General features: G+C 38.3%; 1 protein-coding gene across 1 annotated transcript; it reads right to left on the bottom strand.

Moving 5' to 3' along the window:
• Positions 1–10925: 10925 nt before the first annotated feature.
• Positions 10926–15207, bottom strand: LOC122027139 (palmitoyl-acyl carrier protein thioesterase, chloroplastic-like). The gene is made up of 7 exons (XM_042586013.1): positions 14963–15207; positions 13801–14363; positions 13583–13716; positions 12795–12908; positions 12480–12651; positions 12325–12393; positions 10926–11353 (listed from the first exon to the last, which is right to left on the bottom strand). Exons 2-7 carry the CDS (start codon positions 14305–14307, stop codon positions 11105–11107), a joined length of 1245 nt encoding a protein of 414 aa, XP_042441947.1. The 5' UTR covers positions 14308–14363; positions 14963–15207; the 3' UTR covers positions 10926–11104.
• Positions 15208–19638: the final 4431 nt, after the last annotated feature.

Consider the following 19638-nt stretch of genomic DNA (forward strand, 5'->3'; position numbering starts at 1 on the left):
GATGCGTGTGTGTACGTGCATACCTGGCCAATTAAGAGGACACTCATTTTATATTGACTCTCATAACCTTCGTAATAATGAGGCGCTAGAGAATGTCTAGTGTCAAAATATGTTGGGTAATGGAGGAGGTACGACAATCCTCCCTTAGGCACAAGAAGGTTTCGTTGTGTGTATATATATGTCAATGTAGTAGAATATTCCCTAGTGAGTAGCTGTTATTCTCTGATAAGTAGTTGCGATTCTCTAATAATGTTGTCTCCTAGAGGGGGGTCCGACCAGCTATGGTGACGACCAGCTACGTGCTAGGAGCCCTGCCTATGAGGAAGGAGAGTTGAACCCTGAAGGTCTGACCGAATCTTTGGCCGACTGGCTGTATGCTGGGAGTCATACACATGAGGAACGGAGAGCTGAACCCTGAAGGTCCGACCGAATCTTTGGCCGACCGGCTGTATGCTGAGAGTCATACACATGAGGAACAGAGATCTGAGCCTCGAAGGTTCGATCAGCTCTTCAGCCGACTGACTATGTGCTGGGAGCTCTACCCATGAAGAGTGGAGAGCTGAGCCCCAAAGGCTCGACCAATTATGTGCTAGGAGCCCTTGAGCAGAGAGATGAGCCCTGAAGGTCCGACTAGCCCTACTGGAGATCGGTTGTATATTGGGAGCCATGCACATGAAGAGTGGAGATCTGAGCCTCGAAGGTCTGATCAGCTCTTCAGCCGACCGACTATTTGCTGTGAGCCCTACCCATGAGAAGTGGAGAGCTGAGCCCCAAAGGTCCAACCAACTATGTGCTAGGAGCCCTTGAGTAGAGAGATGAGCCCTGAAGGTCTGACTAGCTCTGCGGGCGACCGGTTGTATGTTGGGATACATGCTCCTAAGGAATGGAGAGTTATGCCTTAAAGGTCTGACTGACTCTAAGACTAACTGGCTATGTACACCCTGACTTTGACGGTCACCTCATCTTGACTTTTACTATCACCTAACCTTAATTTTAGGGGAAAATTTGCATGCAGCCCCTATTGGCAAACACAACTTTGCATGCACTCCCCATTGAAAAAAATCTTTCTTTTCACTCCCTAGTCTAATATACTTACCTAATTGCCCCTGATATTTTAAGTATAAAAAGTCTAAAAATGAGTATAAATCTTCTTAAATTTAGTATATTAAACTAGAATCTAGTATATTTTCTATCAAATTGAGTACGATTCTTTTTCCACCTCAATTTGATGGAAAATATACTAGATTTTCTTTAAATGGTACTCAATTAGATGTAAAATATATTAGATTTTCTTTAAATGATACTCAATTGAATGAAAAATATACTAGATTTTTTTTTCAAATGGTACTGAATTTAGGAGGAATTATATTAAATAGGAAAAAAGTCATACTCAATTTAATAGAAAATATACTCGATTCTAGTTTAAAATGCTGAATTTAATAGAAATTATACTCATTTTTAGATTATTTATACCTAAAATATATGAAGGACAATTTTAATTAAAAATATACTCGAATATACTAGATTTTATACTCAATTGGATAGAAAATATACTAGATTTTCTTTAAATTATACTCATTTTTGGACCTTTTGTACTAAAAAAATCTGAAGGCCAATCAGGTCACAATATTTACATGAGGGAGTTGAAGCAAATAAAACTTTGTATGCAGGGAGTGGAAACAAAGATTTTTATGAGTAGGGATTGCATGCAAAATTCAAGTTCTGATTAAAGATTTTTCTCTACTTTACTCTAATTTTAACTATCATATTATTTTGACTATCAATCTCATATTATTTTTGGAGTCACTCACAAGGTACCGTATCAACTGCAATCCATGTACAAGTGGAATCAGAAATTGAACTTTTAATTGAGAGAAGAATGACAATTTCCTAAATAATAAATCCTAAAACGAGCTAGTAAGTGAACTTTGGTTATATGTATACTATGTTCCAAATGATCAGTGAATAATTAAATAGTTATGATATATTCTAAAGATAATTAAGAAATAGATTTCATATTTGGCCAAACGTGGCTACTAGAAGAATGGAAACACTAAAGTAGAAATTTATATGTTTAAGTGGTCTAATAATTAATTGAATAATTATGATTTATTAAATTGATCACTCTGTTGTAGTTATGATTTAATACAATTTTATTACTCTATTATAGTAACTATGATGTCATAATTATTATATTATAATTTGTTATTCAGTTGTAGTAATTATGTTTGATCAGATTTAGATAGAAAAATAGGTGGGAGTACAAATGCAGCACATGTTAAAGGGTATCTATGTCATTTTATGAGGGAATGGGATATAAAAATTGACGTGAGGTGCTATTTTTGCCCAAAATAAAAATAAAAATAAAAATAAAAATAAAACCTGATTATAATCCTGCCTCAACTGAAAAACACTAGTTCATAATTTAATAAAAGCTATTTTCAAATAATAAACTTTGGATAAAATCATGATGATGCAGCTTTATCAAGATTGCTCGTGCCTTTTAGAATAATATCTCTATTTCAAAATAATAAGATTTCTTAAGCTTTTCCCAAGTTTAATCCTAACTGAAATTACTTTCGAAAATAAAATCCTCACCTCTTCCTAGAGATGAAAATAAAAGAAAGGAAAACACAAGTAAATTACTAAGAATTTAAGATCCTGAATACTTGAATTTTGGTTCAAACTTTTGATTTATTGGTCATTTGATCGACTAGAGAATAGTAAGTTTAGAGAATTTTTATAAAGTTATGTACACCCCAAAGCTATCAAAGTTTATATAACTTGGGCAGAAATGTTCACTTTGTTGGACGTCTCAAGCAAACTCAAGCCTTTAGTAGTCATCCAGATCATTCTAACTTTGAACATTAGACTCTAATAGTTTTCTTATGGGGAACATTTATTATGGTAAAAGGTGACGTGTTCATCTTAGACGATGCTTCATGCTCGTCTCAAGGAATTTAAAAGAGAAGTAAATTATGATAATCGAATGATATCTCTTTAGATGAGAGGAATTTTATTCTCTAAAAAATTATTCTATCGAAAATTCAACTTTTGCTCTCTTATGACAATCTGCCATCCAAGAACTAACTTGACCATGTCTGTAGGGGCTGTTATGGGGAACATCTAGATAATTGAGTTGGTCAACAAATATGACTTAACTATTGGGGAAATAATGTTGTCATATGGTTGGGTCCAACTATGTTATTTTGATGAGTTAATAATATGATTTAAATTGGATTTTATATATGTTTTTAATATGTATATCAAGTATGTAAGGATTTATAATGTCTAAATTCGGTTTTACATGTAATTTTAATATGTGCATTAAGTTTGTAAGGATTTAAAACAGTACACATGCATCTCGAGGATCGTCTTGACTCAATAGTATCAAGTTAGGGCATGCTTAATGGATCAATGACCTAGAACTTTAGTGCTTGTGGGATTCTAAAGGATTGAGCATCGAGTGGTGGATTCATAGATATGAAGATGTTGGAACTTCAAGATTATTTTGATATGATCAAATAAGTTAAGTTAGGTCTTGTGGTCTTTGATCCATATGTCTAAGTGTGCAGGAGCTTAGGAGCACAGGAAGTCGAGCGGAATACGCGGCTAGCGAGAAGGACGACATGGGAGAGAGCCGACGGGCTCGGTGCGTCTAAGGGACGAGGCGCCGATGAAGAGTATACTGGTGCACGAGAAAAACGTGCGCGACGTTCGAGGGACGAGAAGCAGGAGCGGAAGCCTACTCGAGGAGAAGGTTGAAATTGGGTTTGGGTGAGCCTTATTTCGGTTGGCCGAAAGCACCCAAACAAGCGGAGCTGGAGCGGAAGACCCGGACTGAGGCGAGCAGCACCGGAGCAGAGGGCCCAGACCGAAAAAGTCAATAGGGTTGACTTTGAGGGTCCGAGCGCCCGAAACCCAAATATTATCAGCATCGACGTGGGCATTGACCATTACGTCGGGGATAGATTTCTATCCCACTCCAGGTACCTGAAACCCTTCTAGGTGCCCCGACCAAGGATATAAATATAGTCTTGGTCAAAGAAGCTAATGACAACAAGCATTCTTGCAACAATACTTGTACACACTCTAATTTTCATTTAGCTTCTAATTTTTTGTGCTTACACTGTTGCAAAGAGTCTTCTCCGTCTGAAGGAGAGTTAGTGCATTTCATTTCCTTGGATTAACAATCTCCCCAGTGATAACCAAGTAAATTCAGGTGTCTCTTTCTTTTTAGTTCATTTTCTATTCTATCTTTATGCAAGTGTTCTTTTAAGTCCGAGAAGAGTTTGTCTTTATTTTTTGCAGGGCTATTCAACCCCCTTCTAGCCGACCAACCGGGGTCCTACAAGTGGTATCAGAGCTAGGACGCTTCAAGAGGACTAACCGCCGATCGAAGCAAATGAAATGGTTGGACCAAGCATCTTCCCACCAAAGTTCGAGGGAGAATTCACGAGCTGGAAGAAGAGAATGGAGGTATTTTTTAAAATAAACTTCGATTTATTATTAATAATGGAATTCGGTTTTGAAGCACCCGAAGGCAAACAAAAATATCAATGAACGAAGAAGGAACAAGCTGACTTCATGACAAATGGCAAAGTAGAATTTCATCTGTTAAGCGTACTCCCGCCACAAGAAGCCAACTGGATCGGAGCTTACGGGTCTGCTAAGGAGCTCTGGGAAAAATTCCTGGAACTTTATGAAGGAACCTCAGAGGCAAAACTTATGAGACGGGACTTACTTCGTAATCAGATCAGCAACCTCCGATTTGAAGAAGGCGAAACGATTGCACACCTTCACTCGAGGATTAAGGAGTTCATCACCGGACTTTCGAATCTCAGAGAAATGGTAAGTAACCGAGATTCGCTAAGGTATACTCTTAATGCATTCCCTAGGAATACAAAATGGGCAACACTAGTAGATGCCTTCTATATCTCTAAGGATCTAGAAATTGTTACCTTCGAAGAATTATTTTCGACTTTTGAAGTTCATGAGTCGAGATGTGCAGATACGAAGAAGGAGCCAACACACAACATTGCCTTTAAGGCAAGGATGGACGAACAAGACTCGGAATCCTCCCTTGAGGACGAAGAAACAGCAATGATGGTAAGGCGATTTAAGAAATTGTTTAAATCAAGAAAAGCTAACCATCCACAAGGTAGAAAGAAAAGGATAATCAGATGCTACCATTGCAATGAAGAATGGCATGTTAAGGGAAACTGCACTAAGCTAAGGAACAAGGATAAGGACAAAGGAAAGAAGCTTGTCCAAACGAACAAGTACAAGACTTTAAAGGCGACGTGGGACGAAACGTCGTCCGAATCGGAAGTTGAGGCATTCTCCGGGCTTGCGTTGATGGCAAGTCATCAAGACGAATACGAAGAAAGTTTTTAGGAAATGAGCATCGAGAGCATCGATGAAGGGGGAGCAACATCGGAAGAAAGCAGCAGTTCAGGGGGGACCACGGACAACGAGATCGACAAGGTAAGTCAAGTACGATCTCTCCCACCTGACAAGTTGTTTAAGTTTGTAAAATTATTAACCAAAGATTGTTGCAAACTTGAAAAAAAAATTAAAAATTTTAAATTAATTTTAGCAAAATCTTGCCCATTAGACGAGTTTGACAAAATAAAATTAGAAAATTATATTTTACAAAAAGAAATAAGTAACTTGAAAAATCTAGTATACTCATATAATACAAGTTTTAAAAAGTTCAATAACCTAAATTGGTATTTTAGATACCACAAAGGATAAATTAAAAATATTTTAAAGAAATATATCTCTAAGAAATACCTAATCAATCCAGTTGGCTGGAACCTATATTGGGTTCTCAAGTCTTGTCTAACTTAAACTTTGTTTAGACTTAGAACTTTCAGCGAGAAAATTAAACGTTTAATTTCCTTATGCGGCTTTGTCTAGAAGTGGTTGATGATCCAATAAGCAAGAAGGTCTAGTGCCTTGCCATAGTTGGAAGCCAAATATTGAAATAAAATATTTAATTAACTAACTGAAAAAATATTAAAATTGAAATTAGATAATGCTTTGAATAGTTATTCAATTTCTTTTGGAAAATTCTAATTTTTTTTTACAAATCTATTTAACTTCTTAGAAAATCTTTCTTTTAATTTTTTTTTTAACTTAGAAATTGTTTAAAATTCATTTTCTTAAATGTATTTTACTTAGAATTTTTTTTTACTTTGAAATTTTTTACTTAACCAAAATTTCTTTAAAAAAATAATTCTTGAAAATTTTATTTAACTGAGGAAATTTTTTATTTTTTTACTTAGAAAATATTTCTAAAATTATATTTTCAAAATCAGAGTTTACTTAGAAATTTTTTGAAAAATAAAATTTAACCTTAGATTTTTATTGAACCCCATTTTTTATGTAATTAAAGGGGGAGAAGAAAAAGATTAAGTCTAGGGGGAGGTAACTTAAAATTAAATTTCCTATTTTTTGTGCTTTATTGCAAAATTTATTTTTTGCTTTACTTTATGTCTGTTTACTCTATTTTAACTTGGGTTGCTCACATCAAAAAGGAGGAGATTATTAGAACTCCAAGGTTGTTTTGATGTGATCAAACAAGTTAAGTTAGGTTCTGTGGTTTTTGATCCCTGTGTCTAAGTGTGTAGGAGCTTAGGAGCACAGGAAGTCGAGCGGAAGACGCCGCTAGCGAGAAGGACGGCACAGGAGAGAGCCGACGGGCTCGGTGTGTCTGAGGGACGAGGCGCCGCGGAAAAGTACACCGGTGAACGAAAAGAACGTGCGCGACGTTCGAGGGACAAGAAGTCAGAGCGGAAGCCTGCTGAGGAGAAGGCCGAAATTGGGTTCGGGTGAGCCTTATTTCGGTTGGCCGAAATCACCCAAACGAGCGGAGCCAGAGCAGAAGACCCGGACCGAGGCAAGCAGCACCGGAGCAGAGGGCTCGAACCGAAAAAATCAACAGGGTTGACTTTGCGGGTCCGGGCGCCCAGAGTCCGAACGCCTGGAACCCTTCTAGGTGTCCGGAACCCAAATATTATCAGCATCGACATGGACGTTGACCGTTGCGTTGGGCATAGATTTCTATCTCACTCTAGGCGTCTGGAACCCTTCCAAGCGCTTCGACCAAGGCTATAAATATAGCCTTGGTTCAAGAAGCTAATGGCACTCTAGTTTTCATTTAGCTTCTAATTTTTTGTGCTTACACTGCTGTAAAGAGGTTTCTCCGCCTGAAGGAGAATTAGTGCATTTCACTTTCTTGGATTAGCAACCTCCCCGATTGTAACCAAGTAAATCCAGGTGTCTCTTTCTTTTTAGTTCATTTTCTATTGTATCTTTATATAAGTGTTCTTTTAAGTCCGAGAAGGATTTATCTTTATTTTTTACAAGATTATTTAACTCTCCTTCTAGTCAACCAATCGGGGTCCTATAGAAGGATCATATGACATTGAGCAAGCTTAGAGTGTTAGTTAATCCTAGGAAAACGTACCGGTTCCACTATACAAAATTTTTTGTATAAGTGTCGAACCTTTCCTTAAATAACCTATCGTGTTCTTTAGAAGTTAAATTAGGAATCGCGGACGGAACTTAACATCATTGATTCCAAATTTAACTTATCTATTTTTAATGGTTTAGATTTGAATCGCAAGCAGAACTTAACACTATTGATTCAAATTTACCTATGTTATTAATTCCATAAATATTAATTTCCAAAATTGACTTCCAAGACTGCATGGCGAGGCATATGACCTTCTTGGATATGGGAGCAACCACCATCGCCTAGGCAAAGCCTTTTAAGGAAAGTTAATATTTATTTCCTTAAATAACTCTAGGTTAACCAAAAATAACAATCGAATCATAAATTTGAAAAAGAAGAAAACACAAACTCGACAAATAAATTCGATAAACTAGATCTAATTGCCTCTTGTATTTAGAATTCTTACAAAGAAAATAACTAGTATGATGCGGAAGAAAATTACTAGTTATACCTTCTCTTTGTAAGCTAATGACCTCGAGATCTTCTGCCATATTCCTCGCCTCGCCTTGGACGTCGTGTGGGCGACGATCCTCCAAGATGAACACCACCCAAAAGCTTCCTCCTCTTCTTCTAAAATCCGGCCACCACCACCACCAAGGAGAAGAGAGCAAAAGGGAAAAGAGAAGGGAGAAAGGGGGTCGGTCACTTGATGATCTCCAAGCAAGAGAATAAGAATTGTGTCTCATGAAGGCCCCTCACCCCTTCTTTTATATTACTTGCCCAAGGCAAATAAGGAAAAACTTTTTACAAAAAATAAAATCATCCAAGAGTTTTTCCTTTTCCCTTTTAATTTTTCCTTTTCTTTCCTCTTGATTGAATCAATCACTAATTTTAATTTTGTGATGATTTTACCTCATCAAGGGGAAAAAGGAAATATATTTTTATAAAATTTTACAAGAAAAACTCTTATAAAATTTTACAAGCTCTCTTTCCTAAAGTAGGAGTTAAAAAATGAAAGTTCTAAAAAATTAAAACCATGTTTTAAAATTTAAAACTTCTCTTACAAAATTTCCTTTTTTAACATGATGATAAAAAATTTTAATTTTAAAACTTATCTTCCTTTTTTCTTAAACCATGAGGATGGTTAAAAAAGGAAAGTTTTAAAATTTTTAAAACTCTCTATTAAAACATGTGGCCAAATTCAAATAAGGAAAGTTTTTAAAATTAAAATCTCTCTTTTAAAACTTATAGCTTTCTACAAAGAGAATATTTTAAAAATTCAAAAACAACCCTCCTTGTTTGAATATTGTGATCGGCCCCTTCATGCTTGCTCACCAAGCAAAGGGTTGGCCCCTATAAAGAGGATGTGGCCGGCCCTTGCTTGGTCACCAAGCATTGGACCGACCCACTTCTTGGACACCAAGAAGAGCCTTACATTTGGATGGACTTGAGGCTATAATGAGGCTACGACAGAGACCTAGAGGAGAAATTGGTTTTGGCCTTCCGATGAGCTTGAGTATCCCGTGCTCGCCCCGAACACACAACTCAAGTTCATCGATAATAACTCATTCCACTAGAGAGTTATTACCGCACTATCGCACCAATCCCAAATTACATTATGGGCTCCTTCTTATCATGAGTGTGTTAGTCTCCCTGTGTTTAAGATAACAAATGTCCACTAATTAAGTAAGTTACTGACAACTCACTTAATTAATATCTAGCTCCAAGAGTAGTACCACTCAACTTTATTGTCATGTCGGACTAAGTCCACCTGCAGGGTTTAACATGGCAATCCTTATGAGCTCCTCTTGGGGGCATTCTCAACCTAGATAACTAGGACACAGATTCCTTCTATAATCAACAACACACACTATAAGTAATATCATTTCTCAACTTATCGGGCATATTGATTTATCGAGCTAAACCTCACCCTTTGATAAGTTAAAGAAATAAATATTAAATATATGTGTTTGTTATTATATTAGGATTAAGAGCACACACTTCCATAATAACTAAGGTCTAGTTCTTTTACTAAGTCAGTACAAAAAAAACTTACCTAAATGATCCTACTCAATACACTTAAAGTGTATTAGTGTAATTTATTAGTCAAGATAAACTAATACTTAATTACACTACGACTATTCTGATGATTTGTTCCTTTCCATCTTAGTCGTGAGCAACTGTTTATAATTTATAGAGAACTGACAACATGATCTTCTGAGTGTAACACCACACTCCATGTTATCTACTATATAAATTAATTGAATAATTACATTTAACAAATAAATGTACATATTGATCAATGTGATTCTTTTATTTCAAAAATAAATGTTTACAAAAGCTAGGCTTTTAATATATACTCCAACATAGAGAGCTTAGAGCTTGTGCATTTAATGGCTTTATTATAGTAAAAAATAATTACTTTCCTCTCAAAAGCATTTAATAACTCAATGATCTAGAATGAGGTGGACTTATAGGCCATTGGTCAAATGACATTGAGCAAGCTCAAGGAGCTTACTGTGCTCAATGGCTCAATAGTTTGAATTAAGAGGTTGAACGCATGGAGGCAAGAAGACTATGAGAGATTATAAGAGGGAATGTAATATTATGGGATTTGTCTTTAGACACCATCATTAAAAATGGTATACGACAGATAATTAGGGGTAAGCTATCTAGTCTAGTGGCTTCATTATAAAGCTTTCTTTCTATCTTGATCATTATACTAATGGTTAGTAGTCATTCATGATTTACCTCTTTTATATTCATCTAACAATAGATTAACGGGCCGGATACTGTGAACGAACGAATCATCTTTTGTTACATTAGTTGTAAAGCCTTCAACCAGAGCATTATATTCAATGAACTCTACATTCATGAACTAATAATTTGATTTATTATTTTTGTTTCATTGAAGACCAAGTGTCTTGTTCTTCGTAGCGATTAATTTTAGAGATGACTAATTTGACCCCATGAAAATTCACTCCTTACCTTTCATTCAGATTGATCATAACATTAGGAGCTTCAACTTCTCAATTTGAGTTCCTTGCCTTTGAACCCTAAATCATTTGAACACCTCGATCGAACATCCCTTGAGGGTCTTCTTACCCTTGATCAAAGATGGTCCATTGTCTTTATTTTATAGAGATCCTAAAGCCCAAGCTCTCTTGTAAATCGAATTGGAAAATAATTTCTCCTTAAGACTTGCATTCAATTTGAATAAAATCGACAAAAACCAATGTATAGATCTCTCAATTATATTTTGAATGACAATCGACAAGTTAGGATAGAGATATATAAAAGAAATTGGCTCCAACAATGAACAATGGCATCCCAGAGCATGAGGGGTAGAGCTCATTGCTTCCCAATCACCACTTACATTCAACTCTTCTCCATCAACACTTCTTCGGTTCTTCTCATGCAGAAAACCATCGTCGTAAAGATGGATCTAAAATAGAAAGCAGGCTACACAAATTAGAAGGAAAATTTACAAACAAACAAATAATACAAAGCAGTGTAGCGAGGTGGCCTTCCCGTTTACACATTAGGATATTTGCATCTCAAGAGCAAGATGTCAAAGAAGGCTGTCAAAAACAGGATGTGAAAGAATAGAGGAGTATTTGAACATCCCATCCCATGTTTGTATCACGGAAGTGAGCCCGTGTTTGGGAGGAGACCCTGGGCACGCTTGGGCCTCCATTCCGTTCGTGCCCGTAGAACCTCTGCTCCGCTCTCCGACCGTAGAAGATGCTGACACTCCAAGCCAGTCTCCGGCAAATGGTTGCTCGAGACGGCCGCCAGCGACTGCAGAACACTGTCCTTCCCGCACTCCCTCCTGTACTCCATTGTCATGCCTGAAAGCTCATGGCTCTCCAGGATTGAGATCGGCGCGCTCTGCATCCAAAGCAAAGACAGCACTTTTGGATCAATCCATGTCTTTCCTTGCAAATCATTGGCGGGTGGTCCGCCACAAAGTAACACTATTAGATGCAACTTGAAATAATTGAATCATTTTTTTAGTCGGATCATATTGCGGTGCAGGCCCAGAATGCCGTGAGATACAGAGGGGAGAAAAGAGAGGCAGCATGTGATGCTCCAGTGGTAGTCAATGGACCCAACACCATGTGACACACTAACAAACAGACAAGATTGAGATGTTTCATCAACTAGAAGAGTTGAGAAGATTCTCCTGGTTGCAAATTAGTAAATTTGTGTGCCAACGAGATTAAGACAGTAAAATCACATCTAAAATAGGATTACCAAATCTAAGACATGGATGATGTTTGCCAAGAGTATGAAGAAAGAAGATATAATAGCACTGTAAAATTATAGGGAATTGATATACACAAGGTAGGGAAAGCGAGTGACAAGTGCTCAATAGAATGTTCTCGACCACAATGTGATACACTGTTATTAAGCATTAACATCAAAATAATTCGACAATTGACCGAAGAGCGCACTTAAAATTGTGAAATTTTCAAAAGAAGCACCTACCTTTCAGATTTCCCAAATGACGCACTTGTTTTTCATTTTACCCCTCCCGCCAATCACAATGGCGTTGCATTCAAAGAACAGCACCACAGTATGCTAGAGATTTCAAAGTGTTGGTTTTAGATGATTTTTGAAATGCAACACCACAGTGGTACTATTCTTTGAAATCCAACACAGAGAGATACAATGGAAAATAAGTGTGTGCCCTTTGGGTAATCTGAAAGTTAGGTAAGCCTTTGAGAATTTCACAACTTTAAATGCACCCTTTAATTAATTGCTGAAAATAATTCATATAATGTGCCAGAAAGATTCATAATACTGTCTTCAAAATGTCAAATGCATAATTCTAATCAACGAATGTAGCATTAAATTACCTCAAGGATCCATCCAATATATTTAACGTTGTTAACATGCTGGTTGACATCCAAATCACCCCACCGCGGCTGCATTTGACACGGAGAAATATTTACACATCATATTCACGGAATCTTGAAACAATAAAGACACACATCCAAAGTTCCAGACTTACAGTTAGCCCTGTTCGAACATAATCTGCATTATCATCTTCGAGCTTTGAAAGTTTTCTGCCGTCGTCATTTATAATAGGATCACGGTCCATAAAATAGGATCCTATTTCTGCACGGACTTCCTCTGGAATTTTTGACAATCTCCTAGTCTGTTTGTTCATCATCACCCACACACTGCATGTAAAGGCCACAGTCAAGAAGACCACAGGAGCCACATTAAATTTTCAAATGAGAAAGAGAATGCGCATACTTCTAGAATTTCAAGTTACTTAAAAAGAAAAGATTTGCTGCACAAAAAATGCCATTACAGAACTAACCTAGTTGCTCGCAGAACAGTTTGGCCAGTTCGATAGTCCCGAACATGCCAATCTCGACGCATCCCATTTTTCCCAGATGAAGCCACCCATGTATCCACTTGAACAACATCTTCCCTTAAAATAGATAGAAGAAGACAATTTAGAAACAATGCATATTAAACTTGTTATAGGAAAGATATAGCATAGGCAATGGCAATATATTATAAAAGTACAAGAATTCATTTGCTTGAGCAAAGCAGTAAAATATAATTGAAGAAAATTTATAAATAAATAAATCATTGATTTAATAAAAGAGAGCAGCCTCATGATCAGAACAATTAAAAAGGATACAATCCAAAACAACAAATGACATAAATTGTTTGTTGAGATATATGATAGTAGAATCAATGAGTAGTTTTCACTAAAAGAGATAACTCCTAACAAACACAGTACTAGAATTTCAACCTAATAGTAAAGCCCAATATAGACACACAGGCATGGACTATTGAAGCTAAGTTGCAGCAAGTAAGAGCAGATTTAATTTTAGCTTGTACTTCTGCAGTGAATTCAATGTATGAACTGACATGTGAGACAAAACTGCAACGGCAATTTGATATTTTGCAAGAAAAAATAACCATCAGAAAACAAAAAATGGAGAACAAAATTTCTCAGGCACATAAGGCATAAGCTTGCTTAATGTTTCTAGCATGGACTTTTAGAAGCCCAAAACAAGGAAGATTTTTTGCTCTTTTTTTTTGTAACTAATGATAAAACAAATACCAAGATTTTGATATAGAGAGAGAATATACCAGGAAGGATATTGTTCAACAAGGGCTTGCATCTTGGTAACAACCCAAATCAAATTTCTCTTACTCATTTCAGGAGTTGAGCCAAAGCCAGCACCCATTAACCCAGCACTCCTTACATGATTAAGAGCAGTTTCCTGCGGAATATGTAAACCAACTGCTAAAATTGAAACAATGAAAGCTAAACCGAAGGTGATTCAAGCAATAATCCACCAGCAAACCTGTAGATGATTCATCAAGGTCTCTATAGACGCTGTTCGATCTGCCCCTATTTCATATGACCGAATGGAGAAATTCTGTCTGAAAACCATTCCATCCTGCATGATCTTCCCAAGCCCAAATGCATCGGCAAGCATGTCAGGTCGCTTGGGCTTCCAGTCAATAAGTGTAAATTGCTTTTCCGCTGCCAAAAAGATAGTAGTTACGGCAGCAAAGAGAAAACTCCAATCTGGTAGCTGGTTGTAGAATGTTCTTGAGGATGAGGGAGCTTCTTCCTCGATCGTGTGGGATTCAGATTTCAGGACGACCTTTGTCCCGTTGACCTTAGGAGGTGCTTGGGCATGAGCCTTAACCTGCATAGCTCCAGATGACGAGGCGGGCTTGGCTACAATGCCTCGAACGCCTAAACTTTCAGGAGTTTCATTAATGGCCCTTGATGCTTTGGATGACACCACAGACGAGGAAGATGGGACTGGGAAGAAGGCAGAAGCAGCCACAGACGCAACCATGATCGAAGCTAAAAGTTGCAGCCTTTCTCCTGCTCAACCGGAACTGAAGAACAGACCTGGAAAACACAATTTTTCAGATTTTATGAATGAACTTAATTGACATTTGGTAAATCTAAAACTTTTAGAGAAAAAAATGATGAAAAAAATGCTTGTCAATGAATTAAGTCAAAAATTAGCAATCTCTCTAAATTATTCAATCAACAACTTGGGGAAGAAAACAACTTTAATCTTCCAGTCAAAGAAATAAGCAACTAATTAGAGAAATTTCAGAAAAAGGTTGCGCCTCAACATTAGTAACTTTGATGGCTCGACACAGACAAAGGGGGAAAAAAAGCTAAAAGGACTTCTCGGAAAAGAAAGGCGCCGTCTACAGAATCCCTCCTCTAATCAATTAGAAGAAGAAGAAGAAGAAGAAGAAGAAGAAGAAAAGCTAGCTAAGAACGACAAATTCCTTTTCCGACTCACAAACCATAGAAGGAGTCATCCCAAACCAAAATTTCCTCACTTTTTAGTTCGAAATCAAACAAAACAGAAAACAAATCGAAGCCACAAGACATACCTAGCAGATTAATTACAGAGAGGACGAAAAATCCGACACACAACGGAATGCTGGGAAACAAAACAGCAAGACGGCAGAAATCATATTCATTCAAACCTCCGGTTGAACGCAAGGCTTGGAGAAGCAACGAGACGGTCGGTCAGCTTCCTCTCCCCGAACGAATCACCGCCCGCGGTCGTCGCTGATCCCTTTCGCCTTCACCTCCTCCTCCTTCTCCCTCTAGGTAGCTTCTTCTGCTTCTCGATCGTTCTACGAAGAAGCGACGAAGCCTCCGAGAGAGAGAGAGAAAAAAAATGGAGCTTTTTTCCCACTTTTCCAAATTCCAAATACAGCGGTTTTCGACAATGCGAAACGGGCCCTTCTTATTTGAATTCACATACGCTGTCATCCGACCGACCCAGAGCCTCCCGTCAAGTTATGTGGGACCGCCATCTCCAGTTTCGTGGGACCGCCTTCGTACGCGGCCCCCCAATTAAGAATCACTTAATTATAAAATTAGGGTCATTAATCTGGAACATTCTAATTTAATTAAAATTAGTGAGGAGCTGTTTTTAGCACCAAGGCACATGGGGATGGGATGAGAGATTAATCATCAGTGTGGATAATGAATCAAGCTTAATAAAAATATTAATAAATAAATAAAATCAGCGTGACTATTTTACCCCTATTAAAAGCATTACGCGGTCAACTTTGAGGAGAAGCGTAGCGTTAGTTTATTCAATATTAGGTGGAAGGTACAGCTATAAACACTTCGTGTCAATATATCTAAAATAAATGTGAAGGCAATTAATTAGAGAACAATATCGTAGAGTTTTGAAAATTATGTTTATTGGTGTTCCCATCCAAAAGCTGAATTAGATGGTGGGAACAGGTGATAAAGATAAAAACAATGGTGGGGAGAAGATTTTCATTTGGGGTTGGAGGATTCGATGCAGGCTCTCAATCTTCATGTATATCATAGATCAAGCATCCGAGAGTGTTAGAGTGAGAATCAAGGAAGAGGTTCATGGTGTAGGTCCTCTGACGTTCAAGTCAAAAAGAGACCGAGAGGAAAAAGTCTGTCGTAGATGCATGTGTGCGAGTGAGCGAGCGTACCTAACCAACGGAGAAGATCTCCCTTTTATACTATCTTTCATAACTTCCGTAATCATCAGACATCAGAGAATGTCGAGTGTCAGGGTATATCGGAGGATAAAGGATGTACGACGAACTTCCATTAGGTGGAGAAAGGTTCCGCTTCATGCATATGGCAGAGCATCGAAATATTCCTTGACGAACAGTCTTTACTGTCTAACAAGTTGATATGATTCCCTAACAGTATTGTCTCCTAGCAATAGTTTGATCGGCCTTGAGTCGGTTGGGAGTAGACTAGGAGCTATACAAAGTAGAATGGGGTCCGACTGGCATGGAGTCGATCGGGCGTAGACTGAAAACTATGCAAAGTAGAATGGGGTTCGACCGACATAGAGTCGGTCGGGCTTAGACAGGAAACTACGCATGGTAAAATGGGGTCCAACTGACATAAAGTCGGTCGGGTGTGAACTAGAAACTACGCAAAGTAGAATGGAGTCCAATCGACACGGAGTCAACCGGGCAAAGACTGGAAACTATGCAAAGTAAAATGGGGTCCAACTGGTATAGAGTCGGTCGAGCATAGACTCAGAGCTATACCCTGTAAAAGTAGGGTTCGATCGGCATGGACCCAGTCGAACGTATGGGAGTGGCCTGCTTGGGCATATAGTCCTTGACCTTAACCGCCACCTCCTCTTGACTTTTGACTATCATATCATCTTGGTTGTCGTCCCCATACTACCTTGGGTTCATGCCTTATTCCTCATATCACAAGCCTCTTCTTCAAGTCTAGTCGAAGGAGACTCCTAACCGACTGACTAGACTTGAGTCTGTTTATTGTCTTGCTGTTTAACCAGGCGGGAGATGCTCGTGCGTTGCCAACTGGGCTTGATAGATTGTGCTGGTGCAGTTGGTACTAATGATTAAACCTAAATTTTGATTAATGATAAATGGATTAAAGTTAGATGTGTTGTGATCTAACCTTTCTACCAAGTGTGTAGGACTTGACTAGTCTAATACCAGGTTGAAATTCAGTAGGTCTAGAGAACCTGATAGTTGGTGTAGAAGTCCAAATAGGTTAAGGAGTGATCCATCTAGCGGAAAGTCTTGCTAGGTCTACAGGACAGGACAGCTACCAAAGTCCTATTAAGTCTACGAACTTGACAACTAGGGGAAGACCTAGTGGATCAAAGTAGAGTCAAGTGATTCTACATGGTAAGGTAAGTCACTGGAGGAGAGTGTTCCAGTGAGGACGAGTCCCAATTTGGGACTTTAGGTACAAATCCAGTTTAGATCCATTTTGCATCCCTAAATTGAAACCTTAACTAGATGTTGGTCTCGGATATACAAAATCTAATTAATAACACTATTTTATCATTGTGCTAACTCAGTTTTACAGGTTAGATATTTTCCTATTGAATTAACATGTTATGCAAGAGCAAAAATAACAAGAAAACTTGGGTGAACACTGCTTGAGGCGTCTCTTGTGCTGCTAGAGGTTCCTTGGAGGCTTTGGTTGAAGTCCCCGCGCATAAGGACATAGAGGCACCTCCCATGCAGATGGAGGTGTCATGAAGCTTGGCGTTGGAGGAGCCTCGGAGAGTTTTAAAGGCGTCCTCCAAAGGATAAAATCCATAGGTTGTGGATGTTATCATTTTCAAAGCTGAGGGGATAGAAGTTGCTGCTGGAGGCACCTCAGACAAACCTAGAGATGCTCTCAACAATCTATATAAGCCTTGTTCGAGTAGCCATCAAGACACAACTTCTACAAGTGATCTTTCAAGATTCCAACATGGAATCGACTGACATGGAACTGGCTAGGCGTAGACTGAAAACTATGTAAAGTAGAATGGGGATTGACCAACATAGAGTCGGTCGAGCGTAGACTGGAAACTACGCAAAGTAGAATGAGGTGTGACCGACATAGAGTCGGTCGGGCATAGACTGGAAACTACGCAAAGTAGAATGAGGTCCAATCGGCATGGAGTCAACCTAACGTAGACTGAAAACTACGCAAAGTAAAATGGGGTCCAACCGGTATAGAGATGATCGGGCGTAGACTGGGAGCTATACCCAGTAGAAGTAGGGTCCGATTGGCATGGAGCCGGTTGAACGTATGGGAGTAGTCTGCTTGGACATATAGTCATTGACCTTAACCGCCATCTCCTCCTAACTTTTGACTGTCACGTCATCTTAGCTGTCGTCCCTGTACTATCTCTAGGGTCATGCCTTATTCCCTGTATCATAAACCTCCCCTTCAATTCTAGTCGAAGAAGACTCCTGACTAACTAGACTTGAGTTTGTTCATTGTCTTACTGTTTAGTCAGGCGGGAGATACTCGTACGTTGTCGACCGAGCTTGATAGATTATGTTAGTGCAATTAACACCAATGATCAAATTTAAGTTTTGATGAATGACAAATGAATTAAAGTTATATATGTTATGATCTAACATTTCTACAAGTGTGTAGAACTTGACTGGTCTGACAATAGGCTAAAATCTAGCTAGGTCTAGAGAATCTGATAGCTAGTGTAGAATTCCATATAGGTCAAGGAGTGACTCGATACTAGCATAATGCTTGGTTGGGTCCACGAGACCTGACAGCTTGTCGAAATTCAGTTGGCTCTGCGGACCTGACAACTAGTGAGAAGACCTGGTGGACCAAAGTAGAGTCAATTGATTCTTCATAGTAAGTAAGGTAAGTCACTAGAGGAGAGTGTTCCAATGAAGATGAGCCTCAATTTGAGAATTTAGGTACAGGTTTAGTTTAGGTCCATTTTGGATCTCTAAACTGAGACCTTAATTAAACTATGGTCTTAAACAGACAGCATCTAATTAATAACATTATTTTATCATTGTGCTAACTCAATTTTACATGTTAGATATTTTTCTATTGAACTAACTTATGCAAGAACAAAAATAACAATAAAACTCGGGTGAACAGTGCTCGAGGCGCCTCCTGTGCTGCTGGAGGAACCTCGAAGGCTTTGGTTGAAGTCCCCACACAGAAGGGTGGGAGGCACCACCCATGCAGATGGAGGCGCCTTAAAGCTTGGCGCTGGAGGTGCCTCGGAGAGCTTTGAAGGCACCCTCCAGAGGATAAAATATGTAGGTTGCATATTTTATCGTTTCTGAAGCTAAGGGAATAGAAGTTGTTGTAGGAGGCACCTTGGACGAAGCTAGAGGTGCCCTCAACAATATATATAAGCCATGTTCGAGCAGCCATCAAGACACAACTCAAACACAACTTCTAAAGCCATCTTTCAAGATTCCAGTTGCTTATTTCGTCATCCCGCTGCACTGTGATGCTACTACACTCTATTACTACCAAGAAGTTGTCTGACACCAAACTCGATCCAATAATCTTCAAATGTTGGGTAACGATAGTTTTAATTAAGTGCTTAATTACTGCATAAAGAAAAAGGTAGATTGTTACACATATCCTTAATTTTCTATTGTACTCAATTCCCTCTTCCGGTGGTTCAGGAAGAGGTTTTTAGTGGATTTTCGATTAATACGGTCCGAGAAATTGTTGGTCTTAGAGTAGAAGTCACTGAAAGCTCCAAACCAAGTAACTCCTCTAGTTCTTGTTTTTCAATTTTTACTTTATTTTATTCTGCTACGTACTGGCATTTTTTAAAAAAATGAAAAGATAGTTTTTTTATAAAACCACGTGATTCCCCCCCCCCCCCCCCCGGCCC

The sequence above is a fragment of the Zingiber officinale genome, chromosome 10A, assembly GCF_018446385.1.
Source record: "Zingiber officinale cultivar Zhangliang chromosome 10A, Zo_v1.1, whole genome shotgun sequence".
Classification (NCBI taxonomy): domain Eukaryota; kingdom Viridiplantae; phylum Streptophyta; class Magnoliopsida; order Zingiberales; family Zingiberaceae; genus Zingiber; species Zingiber officinale.

What these genes read in the sequence shown, in the direction of transcription:
- LOC122027139 (XM_042586013.1), bottom strand. Translation starts at nt 14,307, where the DNA reads ATGGTTGCGTCTGTGGCTGCTTCTGCCTTCTTCCCAGTCCCATCTTCC. An exon ending in ATGTTCGAACAGGGCTAACT is followed by an intron (nt 12,394 to 12,479) that starts GTAAGTCTGGAA and finishes TGTCAAATGCAG; the next exon opens with CCGCGGTGGGGTGATTTGGA. An exon ending in ATATTGGATGGATCCTTGAG is followed by an intron (nt 11,354 to 12,324) that starts GTAATTTAATGC and finishes CTTTGGATGCAG; the next exon opens with AGCGCGCCGATCTCAATCCT.